The 24,679-nt window shown below is 42.6% G+C and overlaps 1 protein-coding gene across 1 annotated transcript; it reads right to left on the minus strand.

Annotated features, from left to right (window-relative positions):
- Nucleotides 1-1,034: 1,034 nt before the first annotated feature.
- LOC124009834 (guanine nucleotide-binding protein G(I)/G(S)/G(T) subunit beta-2) lies at nucleotides 1,035-17,762 on the minus strand. The gene is made up of 10 exons (XM_046322024.1): nucleotides 16,923-17,762; nucleotides 7,646-7,749; nucleotides 6,988-7,026; nucleotides 6,642-6,748; nucleotides 6,448-6,511; nucleotides 4,351-4,513; nucleotides 3,834-3,900; nucleotides 2,891-3,092; nucleotides 2,466-2,682; nucleotides 1,035-2,235 (listed from the first exon to the last, which is right to left on the minus strand). The coding sequence occupies exons 2-10, from the start codon at nucleotides 7,700-7,702 to the stop codon at nucleotides 2,129-2,131; spliced, it is 1,023 nt and encodes a 340-aa protein (XP_046177980.1). The 5' UTR covers nucleotides 7,703-7,749; nucleotides 16,923-17,762; the 3' UTR covers nucleotides 1,035-2,128.
- Between the last annotated feature and the right edge of the window lie 6,917 nt (nucleotides 17,763-24,679).

Consider the following 24,679-nt stretch of genomic DNA (forward strand, 5'->3'; position numbering starts at 1 on the left):
GTAGAATAACATTTAAAGTATGAATGGAGTTGTGATTTTTAATAGATGCTTGTTGTTGGAAATAGGACCGGTGAAGGTCGGAAAGCTGATATCTTTGGATGGGTCTATAATCTCTTATCCTTTTTCAGTTAAGAAATTAAATGTCTTTACAATGTTTAGTGTTTCTGTTTTTGAGGGGTTCACTCCAGATTGTATTTCATAGACTGATGAACTTTCAAGATTATGTTGAATGGACTCATGAGTCTGTAAAAGTCTTAATGCAGAGTTGTTTGAAAAATAAAACTACATTGATCTAATCTTAAAATTGTTTGTATTACTGTGCCTTTATTCATAGTTCATGTTTTACACCCAATGAATGAATGGGCTAAGCATGTGTTGTATAATTGACCTCCAGTCTTCTAGAAGGAGTTCCTACCATCATGCAGGCCTTCACTCCAACCAACACATTTACCAGGCTTGGGTCCCCCAAACTCTGTCATGGGGCCCTCCCTGGGTGCATGTTTTTTTTTCTTATCTAAGCTTGATGTGTTGGTGATTTGAATCAGCTGTGTAGTGCTCAGGCACAAAACTAAACGTGCAACCAGGGGTGGGCCCCAGGACAGAGTTTGGGAAACCGTGCTAATCAACCATATCCCTGAAGTGAACATGTACACTCCCCCTTGTGTAATTAGGGAATAGACTGGTGTAAAGAACATGGTGAACTCCCTTGGTCTTGCATGCACCAATCCAATCCATCTGTGGGAGTGAACGCTCCTGGAAGAAGGGTAGAGAATCGTATACAGCCATGATTTTCATGAATACATCTAACTATTCTAAAAAAATGACCTGACACTATATTATGAATCAGTTTGTTTAGAAACTGGAACAGAAATCTGGGCGTCAGGTAGGTTTCATAAAGGTTCAAATTGGTTCATCAAAGCATTTCAAATTCACTGTTTGTTTTGTGCTAAACATGATCCCCATATCTCCCTTAAATTAGCATACATAATTTTAAACATGCAATGCTAAAAAAGAAAGTACACACAACTAGCCGAAACTGGCAAGAGGCTACGTGTATTTATTAATAGTATGTACAATGTATACCATCATAAAGTTGACATAATATATTGACAAAGTCAAAGTATGAATATTGCCCCTGCTTATTTGAGAGTTGTCTCTTGATAATCCATTTCTCACTCTTGTGAATCTCATTTTATTGATTTCATTTAGTTTAATTTCATTATTCTCTATTAATTATCCTTAAAGTGTATCTGAGGCACACAGGGAAAACATGAATAAAATAAGCGTAAAAAAAAAAAAACATCAAAACCAAAACTATCATATTTACTTATGTGGGTGTACATATCTATAAAAACAGTAACTACATGATAGCATTTTGTTTGAGCCAGGAGAAACTTTAAGAATTGATGGTTTATCTTGATTTTCCTTTAACAGTGTCACTGGAAAGTCGGCTCTATCTCCCTGTCTGTAGTCTCTCGAGTGTTAATGGATTCACTTATTCTCTTGCTTTTCCAGCCCATCAGTCTATTCCCTCTACTGTCACTTTTCCCACCCTGTCACAGAGACACACATCTACTGTAGCACAGAAAATCCATTTTAGGGGTATTTGGGACTGAGTAAACAAACGAAAAACAGAATTGTCCAATAACTACCTCTCCCCCATTTAGCTCAAGGGATAGAGTTTCTCTCAGAAATAAACATGTACTGTATATATGTGTGTGTGTGCATGTATGTGCGTGTTTTAGTTTAGCAGATGTAAGGATTTTATTGAATTTGGTCACATCTTTTACGGTGGTTCCAATGACATATGGTACTCGAGTGTGCTGTGTGCTGTGTACATATCAGTTGTGGGTAGTGTTGGCATTTGTTTGTAATTCTGGTGGACTCTTCCTGCATACAATGGGATTGGTAACATGTCAAATTGCAAGTGGCATGTGTGTCTGTGTAAACTCATACCTAATTGGCGTTATATATATATTATGTACAATGTTTCAATGTGTATGTGTACATCTTTACGTACAGTGTGAATACAGTGTGCAAACTATGTGTACCAAAATGTGAGATGTGAATACTTTGTATGATCAATAATGTGTGTATGTGTGTGCACGCGCATGGCTCAGGGAACTTGTCAGTTCCAGATCTTGAGGAAGCTGTCCCAGGACCCAGTGGCCACAGCCATGCCATCATCAGTCACGCCTAGACAGCTCACACGATTGTCATGGCCAGCTAACACTCCTAACACAGGGAGGGACAAACAAATGTCATCAGGTGTCATAGTTAGCCATCTTATCAATACCCCTTAACACAGGGATCCCTTAGTGGAGAGTTGAATTAAACTTTACTGAGATCAGCTTGTGAATTGAAGTCTAACATTTCAATAAAATCAGAAGATATACCATTGTCTTTTCTGATATCAGTCATTGGTTGCCACCTAAATGACAGCCACTCCCTAATACTCCACTGACCTGCTCGATCTCCCTTCATGGCGTCCCAGATGTTGCAGTTGAAGTCGTCGTAGCCGGCCAGTAGCAGCCGTCCGGATCTGGAGAAGGCCACGGAGGTGATGCCACAGATGATGTTGTCGTGAGAGTACAGGCTGAGTTCCTGGTCGGCGCGCAGGTCAAACAGCCTGCAGGTGGCGTCGTCGGAGCCGGTGGCAAAGGCGCTGCCGTTGGGAAAGAACTGGGGAGGGAGGAGAGAGGGAGGGACAGACATGGTAGATCAGCTAGCCATGCACCTAGCATTAGGTACATTAAACACTAGCATTAGCTAGTGCAGCTAACATGAAGGACTTTGGGTACAGTGACATGTCTATGGTATCCTGGCTTAATGCCATGACATGAACCAGAAAGCAGGTCACCAGTGGCCCCCAGCTTTTCAGCACACTCACACAGACTGCGTTGATGTCAGACTCATGGCCCGTGAACGTCTGTCGGCACATGCTGTCCCTGATGTCCCACAGCTTAATGGAGGCGTCACAGGCTCCGGACACAAAGGTGCGGAAGTCTGGGGACAGAGACAGGCTCATGACGTCACCGCTGTGGCCCGAAAACACTGTGGTCTGCTGGCTGGTCTCGATGTCCCACAGCGCACTGGGGGAGAGTACAGAACAGGGACCCACTGGATTTAACAGCTGTTATTAGACCATTTTAAGTGTAAGTTTGGGTTAGCTCATAGCTAGTACCAGTATAGACCAGGGATGGGCAACTGGTCCTTTTGTAGGCCCGTGGACCAATTTTACACCAATAAAATATATACAGTACCAGTAAAAAGTTTGGACACACCTGCTCATTCAAGGGTTTCTTTATTTTTACATTGTAGAATAATAATTGAAGATGTCAAATCTATGAAATAACACATATGGAATCATGTAGTAACCAAAAAAAGTGTTAAACATATCAAAATATATTTATATGATGTCTTAACTATTATTCTACAATGTAGAAAATAGTACAAATAAAGAAAAAACCCAGGAATGAGTAGGTGTGTCGAGAGTTAGAATAATAGAATACACAAGGTCAATTGGGACATGTGGTTGTGGCCATGCGCAATTAGCCCATGTCAGCAAAAAAAAATTAGCTGGCCCGCTAGACTAATTTACCAATCTAAACTTGTAGTAAGAATGATTGAATTACCGACCGTGGTGGGACTAATTGATCAACGGTTATCATATAAAAACTGCAAACACCTTCCTCTACCCTATGGAAAAATGTGTAGGAATTGCAGGAAAAAGTAGCTTCGCTTTCACGAGGGGGATGCTAAAATGTGGGAGATATAGTATATTTATATTTGCATTCTCCATCAGCCTTGGTAACTAATCTATCAGGACTCACCAGGTAGTGTCTCCTGAGCTTGTGATGATTTGATTGTCATCGATGAAACGGCAACAGGACAGGTAACCTGTAGCACAAATAAAAACATCTATTAGAACACTGACTGCAGCATATCAATGCATGTTACTCCGACAGAGACTTAACTACAACAATACTCATGCTACAGAATGTGACTAATTTGAAGCCACAGGTGAGCTAGCACTGTAACGCAGCTAAGGGACATTCTAGCGGATGTCTCAGGTCGTTATAATTGTGTTGCTCTGTGACTAATTAGCCATGTGAATTGAAGTCATCCTTGTTTGGAACCTGGGGCTCACCGAGGGACAGGTAGGAATACACAACTGAACTGCATACACAACCATATGTAGTGCCACAGGGGAAGTTAAGAGTCAGGGAGGTTCAAATAAAATCACAAAACCTAGCTAAGACACTTCCATGATTTCTCAAAGGAAAATGAACACAAAATCCCTCAAGCTTTTTGTCACGTAGGTATTTGTGTGTAGTAGTGTTTCTTCACCTGTGTGTCCAGGTAATTCCCTGCTGACCCTGACGTTGCCCTCACGGGTCTTCAAGCAGTAGATGGAGCAAATGTTGTCCAGACCTCCACAGGCCACGTAGTTACCAGAGGGGGCATATGCACAGGTCATCACCCAGGAGGAGCGCAGGGGGATAGCATGCATCTGGGGGGGGGGAATAAGAGTTGGTCACTGTGTGTCACAGAATAAAGGCATGACCATGGAGAAGGAGAGTAGCATCACAACTGGGGCCAGGCATGAGTCCTGCTCCAAGTCCAAATCCAGACACAGCAGAAGTAGCACAATAATAGTCCATCGTGCTTCCCCTATACTGAATTGTGGGGGTCTTTTCTGGGTGCCGTTGCATAATGTCATTTACAATGTTTGAATGTCAAAGTGACTCTGGGTGGTTATGATGTCATTTTTATTTATTTTTTTCACCTTTATTTAACCAGGTAGGCTAGTTGAGAACAAGTTCTCATTTGCAACTGCGACCTGGCCAAGATAAAGCATAGCAGTGTGAACAGACAATTGTTTACTCCATGTGTAACTCTGTGTTAACAAGTCAATAACACAGTAGAAAAAAAGGGCAGTCTATATACAATGTGTGCAAAAGGCATGAGGAGGTAGGTGAATAATTACAATTTTGCAGATTAACACTGGAGTGATAAATGATCAGATGGTCATGTACAGGTAGAGATATTGGTGTGCAAAAGAGCAGAAAAGTAAATAAATAAAAACAGTGGGGATGAGGTAGGTGAAAATGGGTGGGCTATTTACCAATAGACTATGTACAGCTGCAGCGATCACTTAGCTGCTCAGATAGCTGATGTTTGAAGTTGGTGAGGGAGATAAAAGTCTCCAACTTCAGCAATTTTTGATATTCGTTCCAGTAACAGGCAGCAGAGTACTGGAACGAAAGGCGGCCAAATGAGGTGTTGGCTTTAGGGATGATCAGTGAGATACACCTGCTGGAGCGCATGCTACGGATGGGTGTTGCCATCGTGACCAGTGAACTGAGATAAGGCGGAGCTTTACCTAGCATGGACTTGTAGATGACCTGGAGCCAGTGGGTCTGGCGACGAATATGTAGCGAGGGCCAGCCGACTAGAGCATACAAGTCGCAGTGGTGGGTGGTATAAGGTGCTTTAGTGACAAAACGGATGGCACTGTGATAAACTGCATCCAGTTTGCTGAGTAGAGTGTTGGAAGCAATTTTGTAGATGACATCGCCGAAGTCGAGGATCGGTAGGATAGTCAGTTTTACTAGGGTAAGCTTGGCGGCGTGAGTGAAGGAGGCTTTGTTGCAGAATAGAAAGCAGACTCTTGATTTGATTTTCGATTGGAGATGTTTGATATGAGTCTGGAAGGAGAGTTTGCAGTCTAGCCAGACACCTAGGTACTTATAGATGTCCACATATTCAAGGTCGGAACCATCCAGGGTGGTGATGCTAGTCGGGCATGCGGGTGCAGGAAGCGATCGGTTGAAAAGCATGCATTTGGTTTTACTAGCGTTTAAGAGCATTTGGAGGCCACGGAAGGAGTGTTGTATGGCATTGAAGCTCGTTTGGTGGTTAGATAGCACAGTGTCCAATGACGGGCCGAAAGTATATAGAATGGTGTCGTCTGCGTAGAGGTGGATCAGGGAATCGCCCGCAGCAAGAGCAACATCATTGATATATACAGAGAAAAGAGTCGGCCCGAGAATTGAACCCTGTGGCACCCCCATAGAGACTGCCAGAGGACCGGACAGCATGCCCTCCGATTTGACACACTGAACTCTGTCTGCAAAGTAATTGGTGAACCAGGCAAGGCATTAATCTGAAAAACCGAGGCTACCGAGTCTGCCGATAAGAATATGGTGATTGACAGAGTCGAAAGCCTTGGCAAGGTCGATGAAGACGGCTGCATAGTACTGTCTTTTATTGATGGCGGTTAGCAGAATATGAGATGAGTCAAACACACATTCTTAGTAAAGGAAGGTCTTTTGTATGCACCCATTTAACTTCCAATTCCTGAAGGCAGACAGTGAGTCAACCTCGTCAGGCCTCTCGGGGAGATTGTTGTTGTTATTATTGTTATTTGGGTGCAGCTCTCACCTTGTTAGTGGTGTAGCTGTCCCAGATGATCAGTTTTCCATCTTGAGAGGCGCTGACCAGGAGTCTGTGGAGACAAAGAGGTAGAACCATTGTATTATACCTACTCAAAACAAGCACAGCTTGTACCACCATCAGTGAGAGTGTGAAGAGAGAGGGATACTCCCCCTAAGGGGTTGGCATAACGTTACACCCACCTAGAGTCTGTGCCCCAGTGCATGGCATAGATCTTAGCCAGGTGGCCACGAAGAGTGCGCCTCGTCCGCATCTGAATCCTCCCCACTGGATCCAGACCTGCTGTTATCTGGTTGACACACAAACACACAGAAAAGTATTGTGATGACAAGTTCATCACAGGGTTAATGTGGCAATGTAATGTACTGTAGGCTATATTGTATGTCAGTTAAGGCATTGATAAACACTTTTATTGACTGTGTTCGGGGCTTCCAGACACAAGACACATCTATACCAATCATACTGTCTTTTATGTGGCGATGTGTTTATAATCATGTTGTCTTTTATGTAGGCATGTGTGCTACTTACCTGTGTTAGGGTTGAGTCCCCACATGCTTTCCTGGCATCCTAAGAGACAGAGAAACAGAGAGTGGTTAGACAAGCATTAGCACTCTCCCTCAATCTTACCCAGGTCAACCCCCCACCTCTCCATATGGTTCATTAGGCCAACTCCCTTTTCCACCATCCCCCTTCTCTCCTAAACCCAATGGTTTTACTGCTTTAATTGAGATCATAAAGCGTCAGAGTAGGACTGCTGATCTAGGTTCAGGTCCTTCTGTCCATATCCTGTAATCTCATTCTTTATGATCTACAGTAAAAGGTTAAACTGATCCTAGATCAGCACTCCAAGGCTCTGGGACTTTGTAAATGTGGGCCCAGATCAGTGACATTCTGGCTGCGTTTACACAGGCACACCCATTCTGATATTTTGCCCAATTATTGGCAAAAGAGCTGAACTGATTGGTCAAAAGACCAATTAGCAAAAAAAGATCACAATTGGGCTGTGTTCCGCTGCTCAGACGTTGCTGACGCATGCCTGATCTTACTTCGTCTGGATAGGTATTTTATGTGTCAGCTAACAACATCATATGTATAGTAATCTAGTGCCTGACTGCAGTGCACATTGATAAGACACGCAACCATTGGTTGATGCATGCAACGTGTGAGCAGGAGAACGCGGCCATACTCTTATCTGGTTCCTAAGTTGTTCCGCCTCCTGACGCAGCTGCTCCAGCTCGCTCATTTTGGATCCCTGGCCTCGACGATATCCTCTGTCACTCAAACAGTCACCTGGTGGGAACAAAGGATGGAAAATAGGATGAAAGGTGAAACTTAAAACATTCATGCAGATTGCCAGGAGAGTGATAGAGTTCAAAGTTAGGATTCCGTCGAAGAGAAGAAACGTCAAAATAGAATGATGGACAGTGCCTGCGTCAGAACAAACCAATCATCTGCTTGTAATGTAATGACATAGCATGCATATCAGGTTGAATGATTTGATTGCAGTGTTATCATGGTGAGTAATTGACTCAAACTACATCAGAGGTCTTGTGGTCCTCTGCTGGTCTCAACCTGATCAATGGGTGTGATCTCATCATAATAATTTTGGCATATTTCACCCGGAGGCTAGTTGTTTTACACCATCACAAACATGGCTGCGGAGCGGCAGCTAGATTGAGTAAATTGGGTGTATAAATTGTAAAATAATACTTAATTCAGTATTTTAAGAGCATGGTTTACCAACATAGCACATGTAAAATATGGAAAGCTTGTAATCTGTATGTTTACGGTTGTACAGCCCTGTCTGGTTTATCAGTGGAGAATAATCTCTAATCTGGTATAATCTGAGAAAGCGCTTAATCATTTAATGGGCTCTCTGATATCCACAAACAACTTAATGCACAGAAACAAGATTAGGATTACTGCAGGCAGCATTTGTTATTTATTAAAGACACATTGAACAACCATTGGTTGATGCATGCAATGTGTGTTAAAGCAGTTTTGAATCTCTATTTAGCATAGCTGTCATTCAAAGAATTTGGCAGTGGAATTTTTCCATAACTACCATGTTATTGCCTGTTTCTTACTATATTTTACAACGACTTGTTAATGATTCAACATTCCAACGATTATGGTCAATTCTGGTAGACACAAAAATGTCAATTTGTTCAATCTGCCGTATCAAAAGAAATGTTTTTCTCTTTAACAGCCTCATGTACTAGTGATCTATGTTGTTCACACATTACATTTACAAAATGAAGGCATACTGTGCTCTGAAAACTATTTTACAGCAGGATCTGGATCACCTAGTGAAATATCCTCCTGAAAATGGCTGATACTAGAATTATAACAAACTACATTTCCAAATTACTCAAATTTTCACATGTTAGACAAGCGTTTCCCAAACTCGGTCCTGGGGACCCCAAGGGGTGTACGTTTTGGTTGTTGCCCTAGCACTACACAGCGCCACAGGACCGAGTTTGGGAAACACTGCACTAGACCAGCAGTTGAAGTCGGAAGTTTACATACACCTTAACCAAATAAATTTAAACTCAGTTTTTCACAATTCCTGAAATGTAATACTAGTAAACATTCCCTGTCTTAGGTCAGTTAGAATCACCACTTTATTTTAAGAATGTGAAACGTCAGAATATTTCAGCTTTTATTATTTATTTCATCACATTCCCAGTGGGTCAGAAGTTTACATGCACTCAATTAGTATTTGGTAGCATTGCCTTCAAATTGTTGAACTTGGGGTCAAACGTTTCAGGTAGCCTTCCACAAGCTTCCCACAATAAGTTGGGTGAATTTTGGCCCATTCCTCCTGACAAAGCTGGTGTAACTGAGTCAGGTTTGTCGGACCCCTTGCTCGCACATGCTTTTTCAGTTCAGGTTTGTCGGCCTCCTTGCTCGCACATGCTTTTTCAGTTCAGGTTTGTCGGCCTCCTTGCTCGCACATTCTTTTTCAGTTCAGGTTTGTCGGCCTCCTTGCTCGCACATGCTTTTTCAGTTCAGGTTTGTCGGCCTCCTTGCTCACACATGCTTTTTCAGTTCAGGTTTGTCGGCCTCCTTGCTCACACATGCTTTTTCAGTTCAGGTTTGTCGGCCTCCTTGCTCGCACATGCTTTTTCAGTTCAGGTTTGTCGGCCTCCTTGCTCGCACATGCTTTTTCAGTTCAGGTTTGTCGGCCTCCTTGCTCACACATGCTTTTTCAGTTCAGGTTTGTCGGCCTCCTTGCTCACACATGCTTTTTCAGTTCAGGTTTGTCGGCCTCCTTGCTCGCACATGCTTTTTCAGTTCAGGTTTGTCGGCCTCCTTGCTCGCACATGCTTTTTCAGTTCAGGTTTGTCGGCCTCCTTGCTCGCACATGCTTTTTCAGTTCAGGTTTGTCGGCCTCCTTGCTCGCACATTCTTTTTCAGTTCAGGTTTGTCGGCCTCCTTGCTCGCACATGCTTTTTCAGTTCAGGTTTGTCGGCCTCCTTGCTCACACATGCTTTTTCAGTTCAGGTTTGTCGGCCTCCTTGCTCACACATGCTTTTTCAGTTCAGGTTTGTCGGCCTCCTTGCTCGCACATGCTTTTTCAGTTCAGGTTTGTCGGCCTCCTTGCTCGCACATGCTTTTTCAGTTCTGCCCACAAATTTTCTATGGGATTGAGGTCAGGGATTTTTGATGGCCACTCCAATACCTTGACTTTGTTATCCTTAAGCCATTTTGCCATAACTTTAAAAATATGCTTGGGGTCATTGCCCATTTGGAAGACCCATTTGTGACCAAGCTTTAACTTCCTGACTGATGTCTTGAGATGTTGCTTCAATGTATCCACATAATCTTCCATCCTCATGGTGCCATCTATTTTGTGAAGTGCACCAGTCCCTCCTGCAGCAAAGCACCCCCACAACATGATGCTGCCACCTGTGCTTCACGGTTGGGATGGTGTTCTTCGGCTTGCAAGCCTCCCCCCTTTTCCTCCAAACATAACAATGGTCATTATGGCCAAAAAGTTATATTTTTGTTTCATAAGACCAGAAGACATTTCTCTAAAAAGTACAATCAGCAAGGAAGAACCAGTGGCTTCTTCCTTGCTGAGAGGCCTTTCAGGTTGTGTCAATATAGGACTCGTTTTAATGTGGATAAAGATACTTTTGTACCCGTTTCCTCCAGCATCTTCACAAGGTCCTTTGCTGTTGTTCTGGGATTGATATGCTCTTTTCGCACCAAAGTACGTAACATCTCTAGGAGACAGAATGCGTCTCCTTCCTGAGCGGTATGACGGCTGCGTGGTCCCATGGTGTTTATACTTGCATACTATTGTTTATACAGATGAACATGGTACATTCAGGCGTTTGGAAATTGCTCCCAAGGATGAACCAGACTTGTGGAGGTCTACCATTGTTTTCTGAGGTCTTGGCTGATTTCTTTTTATTTTCCCATGATGTCAAGCAAAGAGGCACTGACTTTGAAGGTAGGCCTTGAAATACATCCACAGGTACACCTCCAATTGACTCAAATTATGTCAAGTAGCCTATCAGAAGCTTCTAAAGCCATGACATAATTTTATGGAATTTTCCAAGCTGTTTAAAGGCACCTTCAACTTAGTGTATGTAAACTTCTGACCCACTGGAATTGTGATACAGTGAATTATAAGTTAAATAATCTGTCTGTAAACAATTCTTGGAAAAATTACTTGTGTCATGCACAAAGTAGATGTCCTACCCGACTAGCCAAACTATAGTTGGTTAACAAGAGATTTGTTGAGTGGTTGAAAAACTAGTTTTAATGACTCCAACCTAAGTGTATGTCAATTCCGACTTCAACTGTATATTGTTACCATCACATTGTTACCATTACTGTCATATGTATATACTGTGTTCTAGTCAAGGCCCATCCTATATAACTACTGCTGTACACATTTTTTTCTATTCATATACGGTCCATACTCTCTACAGTACACACCATTATATACATATACAGTACCGGTCAAATGTTTGAGCTCTCATTCAAGGGCTTTTCTTTATATTTTCTACATTGTAGAATAATAGTGAAGACAAAAAAAAAAAAAAAAACTATGAAATAACACATATAGAATCATGTAGTAACCAAAACTGTTAAACAAATCAAAATATTTTTTTGATTTTAGATCCTTCAAAGTAGCCACCTTTGCACACTCTGAGCATTCTCTCAGCCAGCTTCACCTGGAATGCTTTTCCAGCAGTCTTGAAGGAGTTGCCACAAATGCTGAGCACTTGTTGGCTGCTTTTCCTTCACTCTGCAATCCATTTCATCCCAAACCATCTCAATTGGGTTGAGGTCGGGTGATTGTGGAGGCCAGGTCATCTGATTCACCACTCCATCACTCTCCCTCCTGGTCAAATAGCCCTTACACAGCCTGGAGGTGTGTTGCGTAATTGTCCTGTTGAAAAAAATATATAGTTCCACTAAGCGCAAACCAGATGGGCTTGCATATCGCTGTAGAATGCTGTGGTAGCCATGCTAGTTAAGTGTGCCTTGAATTCTAAATAAATCACACAGTGTCACCAGCAAAGCACCCTCACACCTCCTCCTCCATGCTTCACGGTGGGAACCACACGTGGAGATCATCCATTCACCTACTCTGTATTTCACAAAGACACAGGGGTTGGAACCAAAAATCTCACATTAGGATTCTTCAGACCAAAGGACAGATTTCCACCGGCCTAATGTCCATTACTCGTGTTTCTTGGCCCAAGCAAGTCTCTTCTTCTTCTTATCGGTATCATTTAGTAGTGGTTTCTTTGCAGCAATTTGACCATGAAGGCCTGATTCACGCCGTCTCCTTTGAATAGTTGATGTTGCGATGTGTCTGTTACTTGAACTCTGAAGCATTTATTTGGGCTGCAATTTCAGATGTGCAGTTAACTCTAATGAACTTTTTCCTCTGCAGCAGAGTCTGAGTCAGGGTCTTCCTTTCCTGTGGCGGTCCTCATGAGAGCCAGTTTCATCGGGGCAGCAGAGTAGCCTAGTGGTTAGAGCATTGGACTAGTAAAGGTTGCAAGTTCGAATCCCCGACCTGACCAGGTACAAATCTGTCGTCCTGCACCTGAACAGGCAGTTAATCCACTGTTCCTAAGCCGTCATTGAAAATAGAATTTGTTCTTAACTTGCCTAGTGAAATAAAGGTTAAATGTAAATTTAAAAAATTGCGCTTGATGTTTTTTGCGACTGCAATCCAAAGTTCTTGAAATTTTCCAGAATGACTGACCTTCATGTCTTAAAGTAATGATGGACTGTCGTTTCTCATCGCTTATTTGAGCTGTTCTTGCCATAATATGGACTTGGTCTTTTACCAAATAGGGCTATCTTCTGTATGCCACCTCTACCTTGTCACAACAAAACTGATTGGCTCAAATGCATTAAGAGGGAAATAAATTCCACAAAGTAACTTTTAAAAAGGAGCTGTTAATTGAAATGCATTCCAGGTGACTACCTCATGAAGCTGGTTGAGAGAATGCCAAGCGTGTACAAAGCTGTCATCATGGCATATAGAATCTCAAATATAAAATATATTTTGATTTGTTTAACACTTTTGGTTACTACATGATTCCATGTGTTATTTCATAGTTTTGATGTCTTCACCATTATTATACAATGTAGAAAATAGTAAAAAATACAGAAAAACTAGCTGTCCAGAATTTTGACTGGTACTGTATATTTACACTATATATACAAAAGAATGTTTTGTATGTGTTGACCCCCTTCAAAATTAGCCACACCCGTTACTGACAGGTGTATACAATCAAGCATACAGCCATGCAATCTCCATAGACAAACATTGGCAGTAGAATGGCCTTACTGAAGAGCTCAGTGACTTACTGAAGAGCTCAACGTGGCACCATCATAGCATGCCACCTTTCCAACAAATCAGTTCTGCACATTTCTACCCTGCTGGAGCTGCCCCGGTCAACTGCAAGTGCTGTTATTCTGAGGTGGAAATGTCTAGGAGCAACAATGGCTCAGCCGCAAAGTGGTAGGCCACACAAGCTCACAGTACAGGACCGTCAAGTGCTGAAGCGTGTAAAAATTGTCTGTCCTCGGTTGCAACACTCACTACCGAGTTCCAAACTGCCTCTGGAAGCAACATCAGCACAAGAGCTGTTGGCAGGGAGCTTCATGAAATGGGTTTCCATGGCCGAGTAGCCGCACACAAGACTAAGATCACCATGCGCAATGTCAAGCATTGGCTGGAGTGGTGTAAAGCTCGCCGCCATTGAACTCTGGAGCAGTGGAAATGCGTTCTCTGGAGTGATGAATCACGCTTCACCATCTGAATGCATAGTGAAAGCTGTAAAGTTTTGTGGAGGAGAAAAGGGAAAGGATGTATTCAACCGAAATGTGTTTTCCGCATTTGACCCAACCCTTCTGAATCTGAGAGGTGCTTAAATCGTCATCCATGTCTTCGGCGCCCGGGGATAATGGTCTGGGGCTGTTATTATGGTTTGGGCTAGGCACCTTAGTTCCAGTGAAGGGAAATCTTAACACTACAACATACAATGTCATTCTAGGCCATTCTGTGCTTCCAACTTTGTGGCAACAGTTTGGGAAAAGCCCTTTCATGTTTCAGCATGACAATGCCCCTGTGCACAAAGCGGAGTCCATACAGAAATGGTTTGTTGAGATCAGTGTGAAAGAACTTAACTGGGCTGCACAGAACACTGACCTCAACCCCATCGAACGTCTTTGGGATGAATTGGAACACTGACTGTGAGCCAGGCCTAATCGCCCAACATCAATGGAATTAGAAATTGGACCCAGGGGTAATAAGTAATCCTCCCATCTACATCCAACTCCACAAGAGAGAGAGAGAGAGAGGTTTCACATTCAAATTCTATCCCAAATTGGGCACAAGTATTTACATGAGTTGGTGGGCCTATTCAAATCCGTTAGACACCGATGAAATACCTCTAACCATTCTACTCTGTTTTGCACATTAGATTTGCATCACTGTCAATACTATACCTCTGTCGGTGGCAGTGCACCGGTACTTGGAAAACACAGATATTAAAAAATAACATGCATTCACAGACAGGTAGACTGCCTGTATCAGGTAGTATCACAGGTAGACTGTAGACTGCATGTATCAGGTAGTGTTCATAGGTAGACTGCATGTATCAGGTAGTGTTCACAGGTAGACTGTAGACTGCATGTATCAGGTAGTGTTCATAGGTAGACTGCATGTATCAGGTAGTGTTCACAGGTAGACTGTAGACTGCATGTATCAGGTAGTGTTCACAGGTAGACTGTAGACTGCATGTATCAGGTAGTGATCACAGGTAGACTGTAGACTGCATGTATCAGGTAGTATCACAGGTAGACTGTAGACTGCATGTATCAGGTAGTGTTCACGGGTAGACTGTAGACTGCATGTATCAGGTAGTGATCACAGGTAGACTGTAGACTGCATGTATCAGGTAGTGATCACAGGTAGACTGTAGACTGCATGTATCAGGTAGTATCACAGGTAGACTGTAGACTGCATGTATCAGGTAGTGATCACAGGTAGACTGTAGACTGCATGTATCAGGTAGTGTTCACAGGTAGACTGTAGACTGCATGTATCAGGTAGTGTTCACAGGTAGACTGTAGACTGCATGTATCAGGTAGTGTCACAGGTAGTGTTCACATTTTCATATATTCCTCTAATCCCAGTGCCTCATAGTTAGTTAGCATTACCTAACACTCACATCACATGTTCCATGTTATTAAAGGCTTCCAACTTCACATGCACAAACAACCAGAAACATCCACACCATCGCCATCTACTAGGCTAGGGAGACGAGCAATTAGCTGGGTCATTGTTCCCTGGGGGAACCTCCAACCAGATGGATCACACAGCACTAATGGAAGGCGACAGGAGGAAATGAGTGGGTCATAGTCTCCTGGCACAGCTGCTCATTTAGCCAATAAAGCACTAAGGGGGGTGGTGGTGGTGCATCATCACCAGACACCAGGGTGGGAGAGGAGAGGAGTGGGCATCATGAAATGTGATGAGACGCAATCACCCATTGACATCATCAAATGCCCCATTTTTGGTTTCCTCCTTTCCACATGCTTTCTTGGACTTTGTTATCACAATGCAATTCACCTCACCAGGTAGTAACCAAACCAATCCCATGTTGTCTGGACACAAATTCCTGTTCCTAACCCTTCCCCAAGAACATCACTGTATGAAAGGACTTCTGGTAGAATTGAAGTGTTGAACATCAAGGTTGTTCTTGATGCTGTGGACTGAAGGCATCATTTACATAAATGAGTGTTGTAAGCCTATTGCAGATGTACAGCAATTGTAAAATACACAGCAGACAAGACCTTAAAGTGCCCCATCTAGGCCAGGATGTGTTCCACACAGTGAATTCTCTGGGAATGGAATGCTATATTTTAACGCTCACTTTAATCTGTATATGTAATAATTGTTCAAATGGTGTTGCTGTAGCCAATCTTATTCCAATCCACATGTGCACAGGGCCCTGGACGCCCATCACAAAGAGACAGATTGTTACAGAAGGCCAGATGATGGAACACTGCTGAATAGTGATGATGATTTATTGTACCGAACAACCCACGTGTCCAGTGCTTAGAATGTGTGGGCTAAAATGTAACCATAATAGCTATTTAAGCCCTTTCTCTAAGACCAGAAATAACCAATGATAATTGACCTAAACTATGGGTCAAAGACATGCCTCTGCTTTGGAAGAATTATGCAAAATGACAATGTGGCCACACCCCTTATGTTCATGCACAGTAAATGATAGGCCTACTGGTCTATTCGGTTGATATTTCACAGAGAACCAAGACTGGTAAACTCATATTAAGCACATTATATTAGCGTCATTGGATTGACGTTCGGTATAATTTTCTAGAAATCGAAACAAATTCCTTGCATTGAATGTGAAATCCATTTTAAGGTCAGATAGCAGCACAGACACTGTTATACAGCCTTCCCTGATCAACAAATAGGTTGCCTACATCGGCCTTGCGGCGCAACTCAGACAGCTACTCCCTCACTGCAAGCAACAGTAGCCTAGGCTACCTACAAATGTATAGAGCTACTTGACATAGGTAGCAGTAACTTGATGAATTTAAGGCCCTAATTCGATTATTATAGCAGTGAGCCATGGGCATTCACGGTTAATGGCACTGACACCCTGGCAACCCTGGCATTTTTTCGAAGCCGCTAAATATGCAAACGCTTAAGGGGTTTTCTATTAATATAGGTTATCGTAATAATGTACAGCAAGTTATGCTATACGCAGATATAAAACAATTTGTACAGTGGAGATGTTTGTCCATATGTATATATTTACCAAAAAATACCGATGAAAAACTATTTCATCGAAATGATGAGCATAGTCATGAATAGGCCCATCATCATCCAGCCATCTTACATCCAAGACAATTCTGACAGCATTTTATAATGGATGGCTGGCTACCTGTTAGTTAATGCTTCCGGCGAGGTTGCTGGTCTTTCTCGAAAAAAATATCTGGATGCAATGTTTCAAAAAGGCTGGGGGTGTTTATTGGCCCCTTTTTTCTTTAGAAAACAAAATAGGGACAAAAATATGTAGATATGTTCAATATCCTCTCTGCTCCTTGTCTTCTAGATTCTTGCTCAGAGTATCTCCAATGTAGGCTGTACAAATAAATATTAAAGATCGAAGTACAGAGACACCATATCTCCGTTTGATTGGACCTCTTGAAAAGATGAGATCTGCTGTTGTGTTCCCGTTTCCTCTTCAGAATGGTTTGCTTTTCTACGCCCGAGACCTTCATAAACTCGAAAACATCTTTGTTGGAGCGAGTTGAACACAATTGCAGTCTGTCCACGCATCAAAGAAAATGCACTGAACCTTGTGAAATTAATAAATGGGTTTTCTATGCTCCGCTTTTCTCTTGATTGTATTTTTCTTGATCCTCGCTTCCTTCCTCCCTTGCTAGTTCGCGGATCTCTTCCTCCTCCCTCTCTCCTCTCACTCCCTCGCTTCGTAATGACTGCCGCCTCCTCGTCAAAAATGAATTGTTAAATAAATTGCAAAACACAGGCTTAAGCTCTTGAGAGAAAAATATAAATACAATTTTTAAAAAGGCTATCTTGCCGGAGGTACAGGAAACCCACCCATCGGTACACAAATAAATAAATAAAATAATAGCATGCAATAATGTATATTCACATGAGGTGTTATTTTATTTTTATCTCTAAATTGCAGAATTCTAATACATCTAACACAATAACGTAGTTTCAGATGAAATCTGCGCTTGCTAACGTTAGATCTCATAAACACGATTCAACCACACCCATTTCGGGCTGTACCATTTTAGAACCCCCCTCTGGTGTCTACTGGATACGGGTGGGATGACTGTCAGAAGGTCCTCGGCCTACTGCTGATTTAGATCATCACAGGGTCGCATTTGTCTACTCTATGATAACCCTTTCGCGTCTTAGTTATTGACTAATCAGACTATCCCTCACTGCAGTGTGCGATTCTAGCGTTAACTACTTCCACTAGCCTATAGGAAAATAACTGTTGAAGTTGCTCCAATGGGCCTCAACTCATCACTCAGCATAGCCGATTTCTTACTTCTTCCCCTTCATTTTTTGATTAAACTACTTGTGTAATTAATACCTCAGAGTAGCCTAATTACTCTGGAGATGTAACTAAGGGTTCCTTTAATTATTTTTTAAATAATTAACAGATGTGTGTGTGTGAGAGAGAGAAAGTGCAAGGCCATAGGCTGGTGAGAGCTGGTGGGGTTTTATCAAGCCATGGTTTTATATTCATGATAGGGAGTAATCTGCTAATTTAGAAATCATCTGTCTGTCACATTTTTTATATATTTTTTAACTTTTGCTTTATTTACTGTCATTGACTGTGTGAACATTACAGTGTAATAGAGAGGTCAGAGGCCTGTGCGTACACACACACCCCACACAAACACACACAATACAGAATACACACGTCATTTGCATAATAATTATATTCTTATGGGCTATATAATGCATTTTTAAACTGTCATTGAACTGTATACACTTTAGAGTATGATAGAGAGACAGAGAGGTGTGCACATGCACACACACACAGAGACACAAGCACGCACACACACACACACACAAACAAACACAATATGCATAATCATTATATCCTTATATTGTAATGCATTTGTAAGACAGGAGTAAACTAGAAATAAGCAGCTGGTTCTAAACGGCCATATAGGCCTGATAAATATATTCTTTGGTTTAACTGGAGTAGAGCATTGTTCAAAATTGGACCAAACAAACCAATAATTCTTATTTATAATAATGACCCCAGGGTAGGGGGAAACCTAGGCCTTCGATCAGTCAAAATGGCTGTTTCTTCAAAGAAAGACAACAAAAAAAAAGATTGGACTTTCTGAGAGAATGCATTTTAATCAACAAAACAATAACAAAAAAGCTCTCAATTTCTATATAAGTATGCTTACTCCCAGCTAAAACAATATTTTTTTTTGGGGGGGGGCTTACCCCAGAAACCCAGTGACTGGTTTTGGTTGAATTGGTGTCGAGACCTGCCATAGTCTGTGGATAGGTGAATGATCAACACACATCTAAAGGGAATGCATGGTTTGCTTTCTTTGACACTTTGTGTGTCAGTGCATTCCAAAAAGTAATTGGAAAAGCTGAAGGTGTGCTTTGAAGTTCAACATAATACCGTAGACTACCTTCTTTGGGTCTGGTTGCAGTGCACTCTGTTTCAGACAAAGGGGTTATAAGGCTTGGACATGCAAGTTAGTGAAACAGCAAGGCAGCAATATTAGAGGCAGGGACAAGCATCATCCCCCTACACAAAGTAAGGCAATGGTACATCCCACCTGCCCTGTCCCTCTGCAGGCCCCATAAGGGACTGTAGTAAATGAGGATAGGTTGCCTAGCAACAGCAAGGGTTTGAGCAAAGAGATGGACACAAGGAGCCATACATCCACAGATTGAAAAGACGCATGCATGCCACTAAAAATGTCTTACTTGAACTACTCATAAGCATATATCTTCAGATTTTTTAGTTCCAATAGGGGTTCGTTCCCCTTAATCAGAGCAAAGTCCACACATAGCCCTTTTCTGCAGTTAAATTACCTTTAGTGGCCTCATGGGTGGAATGTCATTAATATTTTTCATAATTTCATAATGAATAAACATGTATTTATTTTTAATGCTGGAAATCCAGTGTTTCTATGTCAAACAGTTTTGTTACATATCAGTCTCCTGTGATGTATATACAGTGTAATATTGGCATGCAAACTCAAAATGAAATATATTTCAACTCTGCAGTGCATTCGGAAAGTATTCAGACCCCTTGACCTTTTCCACATTTTGTTACGTTACAGCTTTATTCTAAAATGGATGAAATATTTTTTTCCCTCATCAATCTACACCCCTCTGCCCCATAATGACAAAGCAAAAACAGTTTTTTATTAAAAAGCAAAAACAATTACATAAATATTTAATTACATAAGTATTTGAACCCTTTGCTATGAGACTCAAAATGAATATCAGGTGCATCCTGTTTCCATTGATCATCCTTGAGATGTTTCTACAACTTGATTGGAGTCCATCTGTGGTAAATTAAATTGATTGAACATGATTTGGAAAGGCACACCCCTATCCCACAGGTAGGTCCCACAGTTGACAGTGCATGTCAGAGCAAAAAAACAAACCATGAGGTCAAGGATATTGTCCGTAGAGCCCTGAGACAGGATTGTGTCAAGGCACAGATCTGGGGAACGGTACCAAAACATTTTTTTGCAGCATTGAAGGTCCCCAAGAACACAGTGGTCTCCAATATTCTTAAATGGAAGAAGTTTGGAACCACCAGGACTCTTCCTAGTGCTGGCAGCCTGGCCAAACTGAGCAATCAGGGAAGAAGGGCCTTGGTCAAGAAGGTGACCAAGAACCTGATGGTCACTCTGACAGAGCTCCAGAGTTTCTCTGTGGAGATGGGAGAACCTTTCAGAAGGACAACCATCTCTGCAGCACTCCACCAATCAGGCCGTTATGGTAGAGTGGCCAAACGGAAGCCACTCCTCAGTAAAAGGCACATGACAATCCTCTTGGAGTTTGCCAAAAGGCACCTAAAGGGCTCTCAGACATTGAGAAATAAAATTCTCTGGTCTGAAGAAACCAACATTTAACTCTTTGGCCTGAATGACAAGCGTCATGTTCGGAGGAAACCTGGCACCATCCCAACGGTGAAGCATGGTGGTTGCAGCATCATGCTGTGGGGATGTTTTTCAGTGGCAGGAACTGGAAGACTAGTAAGGATTGAGGGAAAAATGAATGGAGCAAAGTACAGAGAGAAAATGAAAACCTTCTCCAGAGAGCTCAAGACCTCAGACTGGGGTGAAGGTTCACCTTCCAACAGGACAACGACCCTAAGCACACAGCCATGACAACGCAGGAGTGGCTTTGGGACAAGTCTCTAAATCTCTTTGAGTGGCCCAGCCAGAGCCCGGAGAGACCTGAAATAATATCTGGAGAGACCTGAGAATAGCTGTGCAGTGAGGCTCCCCATCCAACCTGACAGAGTTTGAGAGAATCTCCAGAGAAGAATGGGAGAAACTCCCCAAATGCAGGTGTGCCAAGCTTGTAGCATCATACCCTGGAAGACTCGAGGCTGTAATTGGTGCCAAATGTGATTTAACAAAGTACTGAGTAAAGGGTCTGAATAGTTATGTAAATGTGACATTTCCGTTTTTTATGATTAATAGATTTGCAAAACTTTTGAAAAACCTGTTTTTGCGTTGTCATTATGGGGTATTGTGTGTAGATTGGTGAGAAAGAAAAAACATTTTAATCCGTTTTAGAATAAGGCTGTAATGTAACAAAATGGGGCAAAAGTCAAGGGGTCTGAATACTTTTCGAATGCTCTGTATATGGTACAGGTGTCATCTTTTATTTTAAGCCCATAACCACGTGTGTGAGGTGTACACTTTTGTTTCAAAGTAGATTTGTTTGAGGCTACCAGGAAACACTCTGTGTGACCCTGATTTAGCCCAAAACAGTACATATGCTTTACGTAAAAAGGCATGGTTAGCTGGAGTAAATTCCAAAACTGGGTGACCACTCTTATCTTTGGACCATAAAGCTTTTCCTGATTAAACCTTTAGATAAACACAATTGTGCATTTTGCGCTCCATTTTTTGCATGCAAGAAATGTCCAAAGTCCAAGAGGCTGATTTGATGTTCAATGCTTTGCTTAAACAGTGGGTGGCAGTGGAACATTTAACAAAACATAGAGACCACAATTGTCCTAAAATATCATGTGTTCCCATTTTAAGAGAATGTCACCTACTAGTCCTTGGAGCCGTTGTTGGGTCACATCAATATGAAGCTTTGTTCCCAAGGACACTGAATGCAAGGGTATGATAGGAATGGCCGTGCCATGTATTTAGAGAGTTGGGCCAACTTTTAGAATTTAGAATATTGTTCTAGTTCTAGACATTCAGTTAAATATCATTGATTAAATATTCCTCATGTGATGTTAATGGGGAGCTGACATGGCTGCCATACAGTGTTGAAGTGTAATGTGTTGGATTCTGGCTAAACTTTGAACATTGATATATTAAAGACATGAAAGATCAGACGCATAGTATATAAAGGATAGATCTGTAGAAAGACCGAGTGGCTGTGGAATGTGCTGGGTGGACGGGAGAGAGTCACGGGAGTGCGATAGGTGATACGAGAGGACATCTGTGGATTAGGCGAAGGAGGGGTCAGGTCAGATCTCCTGAAGGGAGAAATAATGGTTATATTATCATGTTACCCTCTTCCTGTGGAACCATAAGATGTAAGGATTGGAGAGAAGGAGGAGTGTCTAAAGTGGAGTATATATACTTGTGATGATGGGAACATGTCTTTGTCTGAATTACAGCTGTAACGACCCTTTGGGAAGAATTAAACTTGGTTAAGCTTCTCTAATGTCCGTGAATTATTTACTCTGAAAAATAAGAACCTAACACATGTAAATGTATCATAATGCAGAAACTGCATTGGCCCAGCTTTCTAAATATATGGCTCTGGGAATGGCTAATTCCAAAATGAATAGAGTCATTATTGGCCACATAGGCCACATAGTTATTTAACAACGATCTGGAAAATTGTGACCTTAAAAAGAAGCAATATTGAAGAATACCATTCATTTATTGTCATGTTTGGAAGCCATTGTCACCTGGAGCGATTAAAAAACATGATATGAGAGTGTCATAGTCCATCAAATAATGTTTCTATGATTGATGGCAGCATTCGCGTGAAACTGAAAGCGCGAACCACTGCTTTTAATCAGGGCAAGGTGTCTGGCAACATGACTGAATACAAACAGTGCAGCTATTCCCTCCGTAAGGCTATTAAACAAGCTAAGCGTCAGTACAGAGACAAAGTGGAATCTCAATTCAATGGCTCAGACATAAGAGGCATGTGGCAGGGTCTACAGTCAATCACGGACTACAAGATGAAATCCAGCCCAGTTACGGACCAGGATGTCTTGCTCCCAGGCAGACTAAATAACTTTTTTGCCCGCTTTGAGGACAATACAGTGCCACTGACACGGCCTGCAACGGAAACATGCGGTCTCTCCTTCACTGCAGCCGAGGTGAGCAAGACATTTAAACGTGTTAACCCTCGCAAGGCTGCAGGCCCAGACGGCATCCCCAGCCGCGCCCTCAGAGCATGCGCAGACCCGGTGTGTTTACGGACATATTCAATCAATCCCTATACCAGTCTGCTGTTCCCACATGCTTCAAGAGGGCCACCATTGTTCCTGTTCCCAAGAAAGCTAAGGTAACTGAGCTAAACAACTACCGCCCCGTAGCACTCACTTCCGTCATCATGAAGTGCTTTGAGAGACTAGTCAAGGACCATATCACCTCCACCCTACCTGACACCCTAGACCCACTCCAATTTGCTTACCGCCCAAATAGGTCCACAGACGATGCAATCTCAACCACACTGCACACTGCCCTAACCCACCTGGACAAGAGGAATACCTATGTGAGAATGCTGTTCATCGACTACAGCTCGGCATTCAACACCATAGTACCCTCCAAGCTCGTCATCAAGCTCGAGACCCTGGGTCTCGACCCCGCCCTGTGCAACTGGGTACTGGACTTCCTGACGGGCCGCCCCCAGGTGGTGAGGGTAGGCAACAACATCTCCTCCCCGCTGATCCTCAACACGGGGGCCCCACAAGGGTGCGTTCTGAGCCCTCTCCTGTACTCCCTGTTCACCCACGACTGCGTGGCCACGCACGCCTCCAACTCAATCATCAAGTTTGCGGACGACACAACAGTGGTAGGCTTGATTACCAACAACGACGAGACGGCCTACAGGGAGGAGGTGAGGGCCCTCGGAGTGTGGTGTCAGGAAAATAACCTCACACTCAACGTCAACAAAACTAAGGAGATGATTGTGGACTTCAGGAAACAGCAGAGGGAACACCCCCTATCCACATCGATGGAACAGTAGTGGAGAGGGTAGCTAGTTTTAAGTTCCTCGGCATACACATCACAGACAAACTGAATTGGTCCACTCACACTGACAGCGTCGTGAAGAAGGCGCAGCAGCGCCTATTCAACCTCAGGAAGCTGAAGAAATTCGGCTTGTCACCAAAAGCACTCACAAACTCCTACAGATGCACAATCGAGAGCATCCTGGCGGGCTGTATCACCGCCTGGTACGGCAACTGCTCCGCCCTCAACCGTAAGGCTCTCCAGAGGGTAGTGAGGACTGCACAACGCATCACCGGGGGCAAACTACCTGCCCTCCAGGACACCTACACCACCCGTTGTTACAGGAAGGCCATAAAGATCATCAAGGACATCAACCACCCGAACCACTGCCTGTTCACCCCGCTATCATCCAGAAGGCGAGGTCAGTACAGGTGCATCAAAGCTGGGACCGAGAGACTGAAAAACAGCTTCTATCTCAAGGCCATCAGACTGTTAAACAGCCACCACTAACACTGAGTGGCTGCTGCCAACACACTGTCATTGACACTGACCCAACTCCAGCCATTTTAATAATGGGAATTGATGGGAAATTATGTAAATATATCACTAGCCACTTTAAACAATGCTACCTTATATAATGTTACTTACCCTACATTATTCATCTCATATGCATATGTATATACTGTACTCTACATCATCGACTGCATCCTTATGTAAC

The sequence above is a fragment of the Oncorhynchus gorbuscha genome, linkage group LG02 (genome assembly GCF_021184085.1).
Source record: "Oncorhynchus gorbuscha isolate QuinsamMale2020 ecotype Even-year linkage group LG02, OgorEven_v1.0, whole genome shotgun sequence".
Classification (NCBI taxonomy): Eukaryota; Metazoa; Chordata; class Actinopteri; order Salmoniformes; family Salmonidae; genus Oncorhynchus; species Oncorhynchus gorbuscha.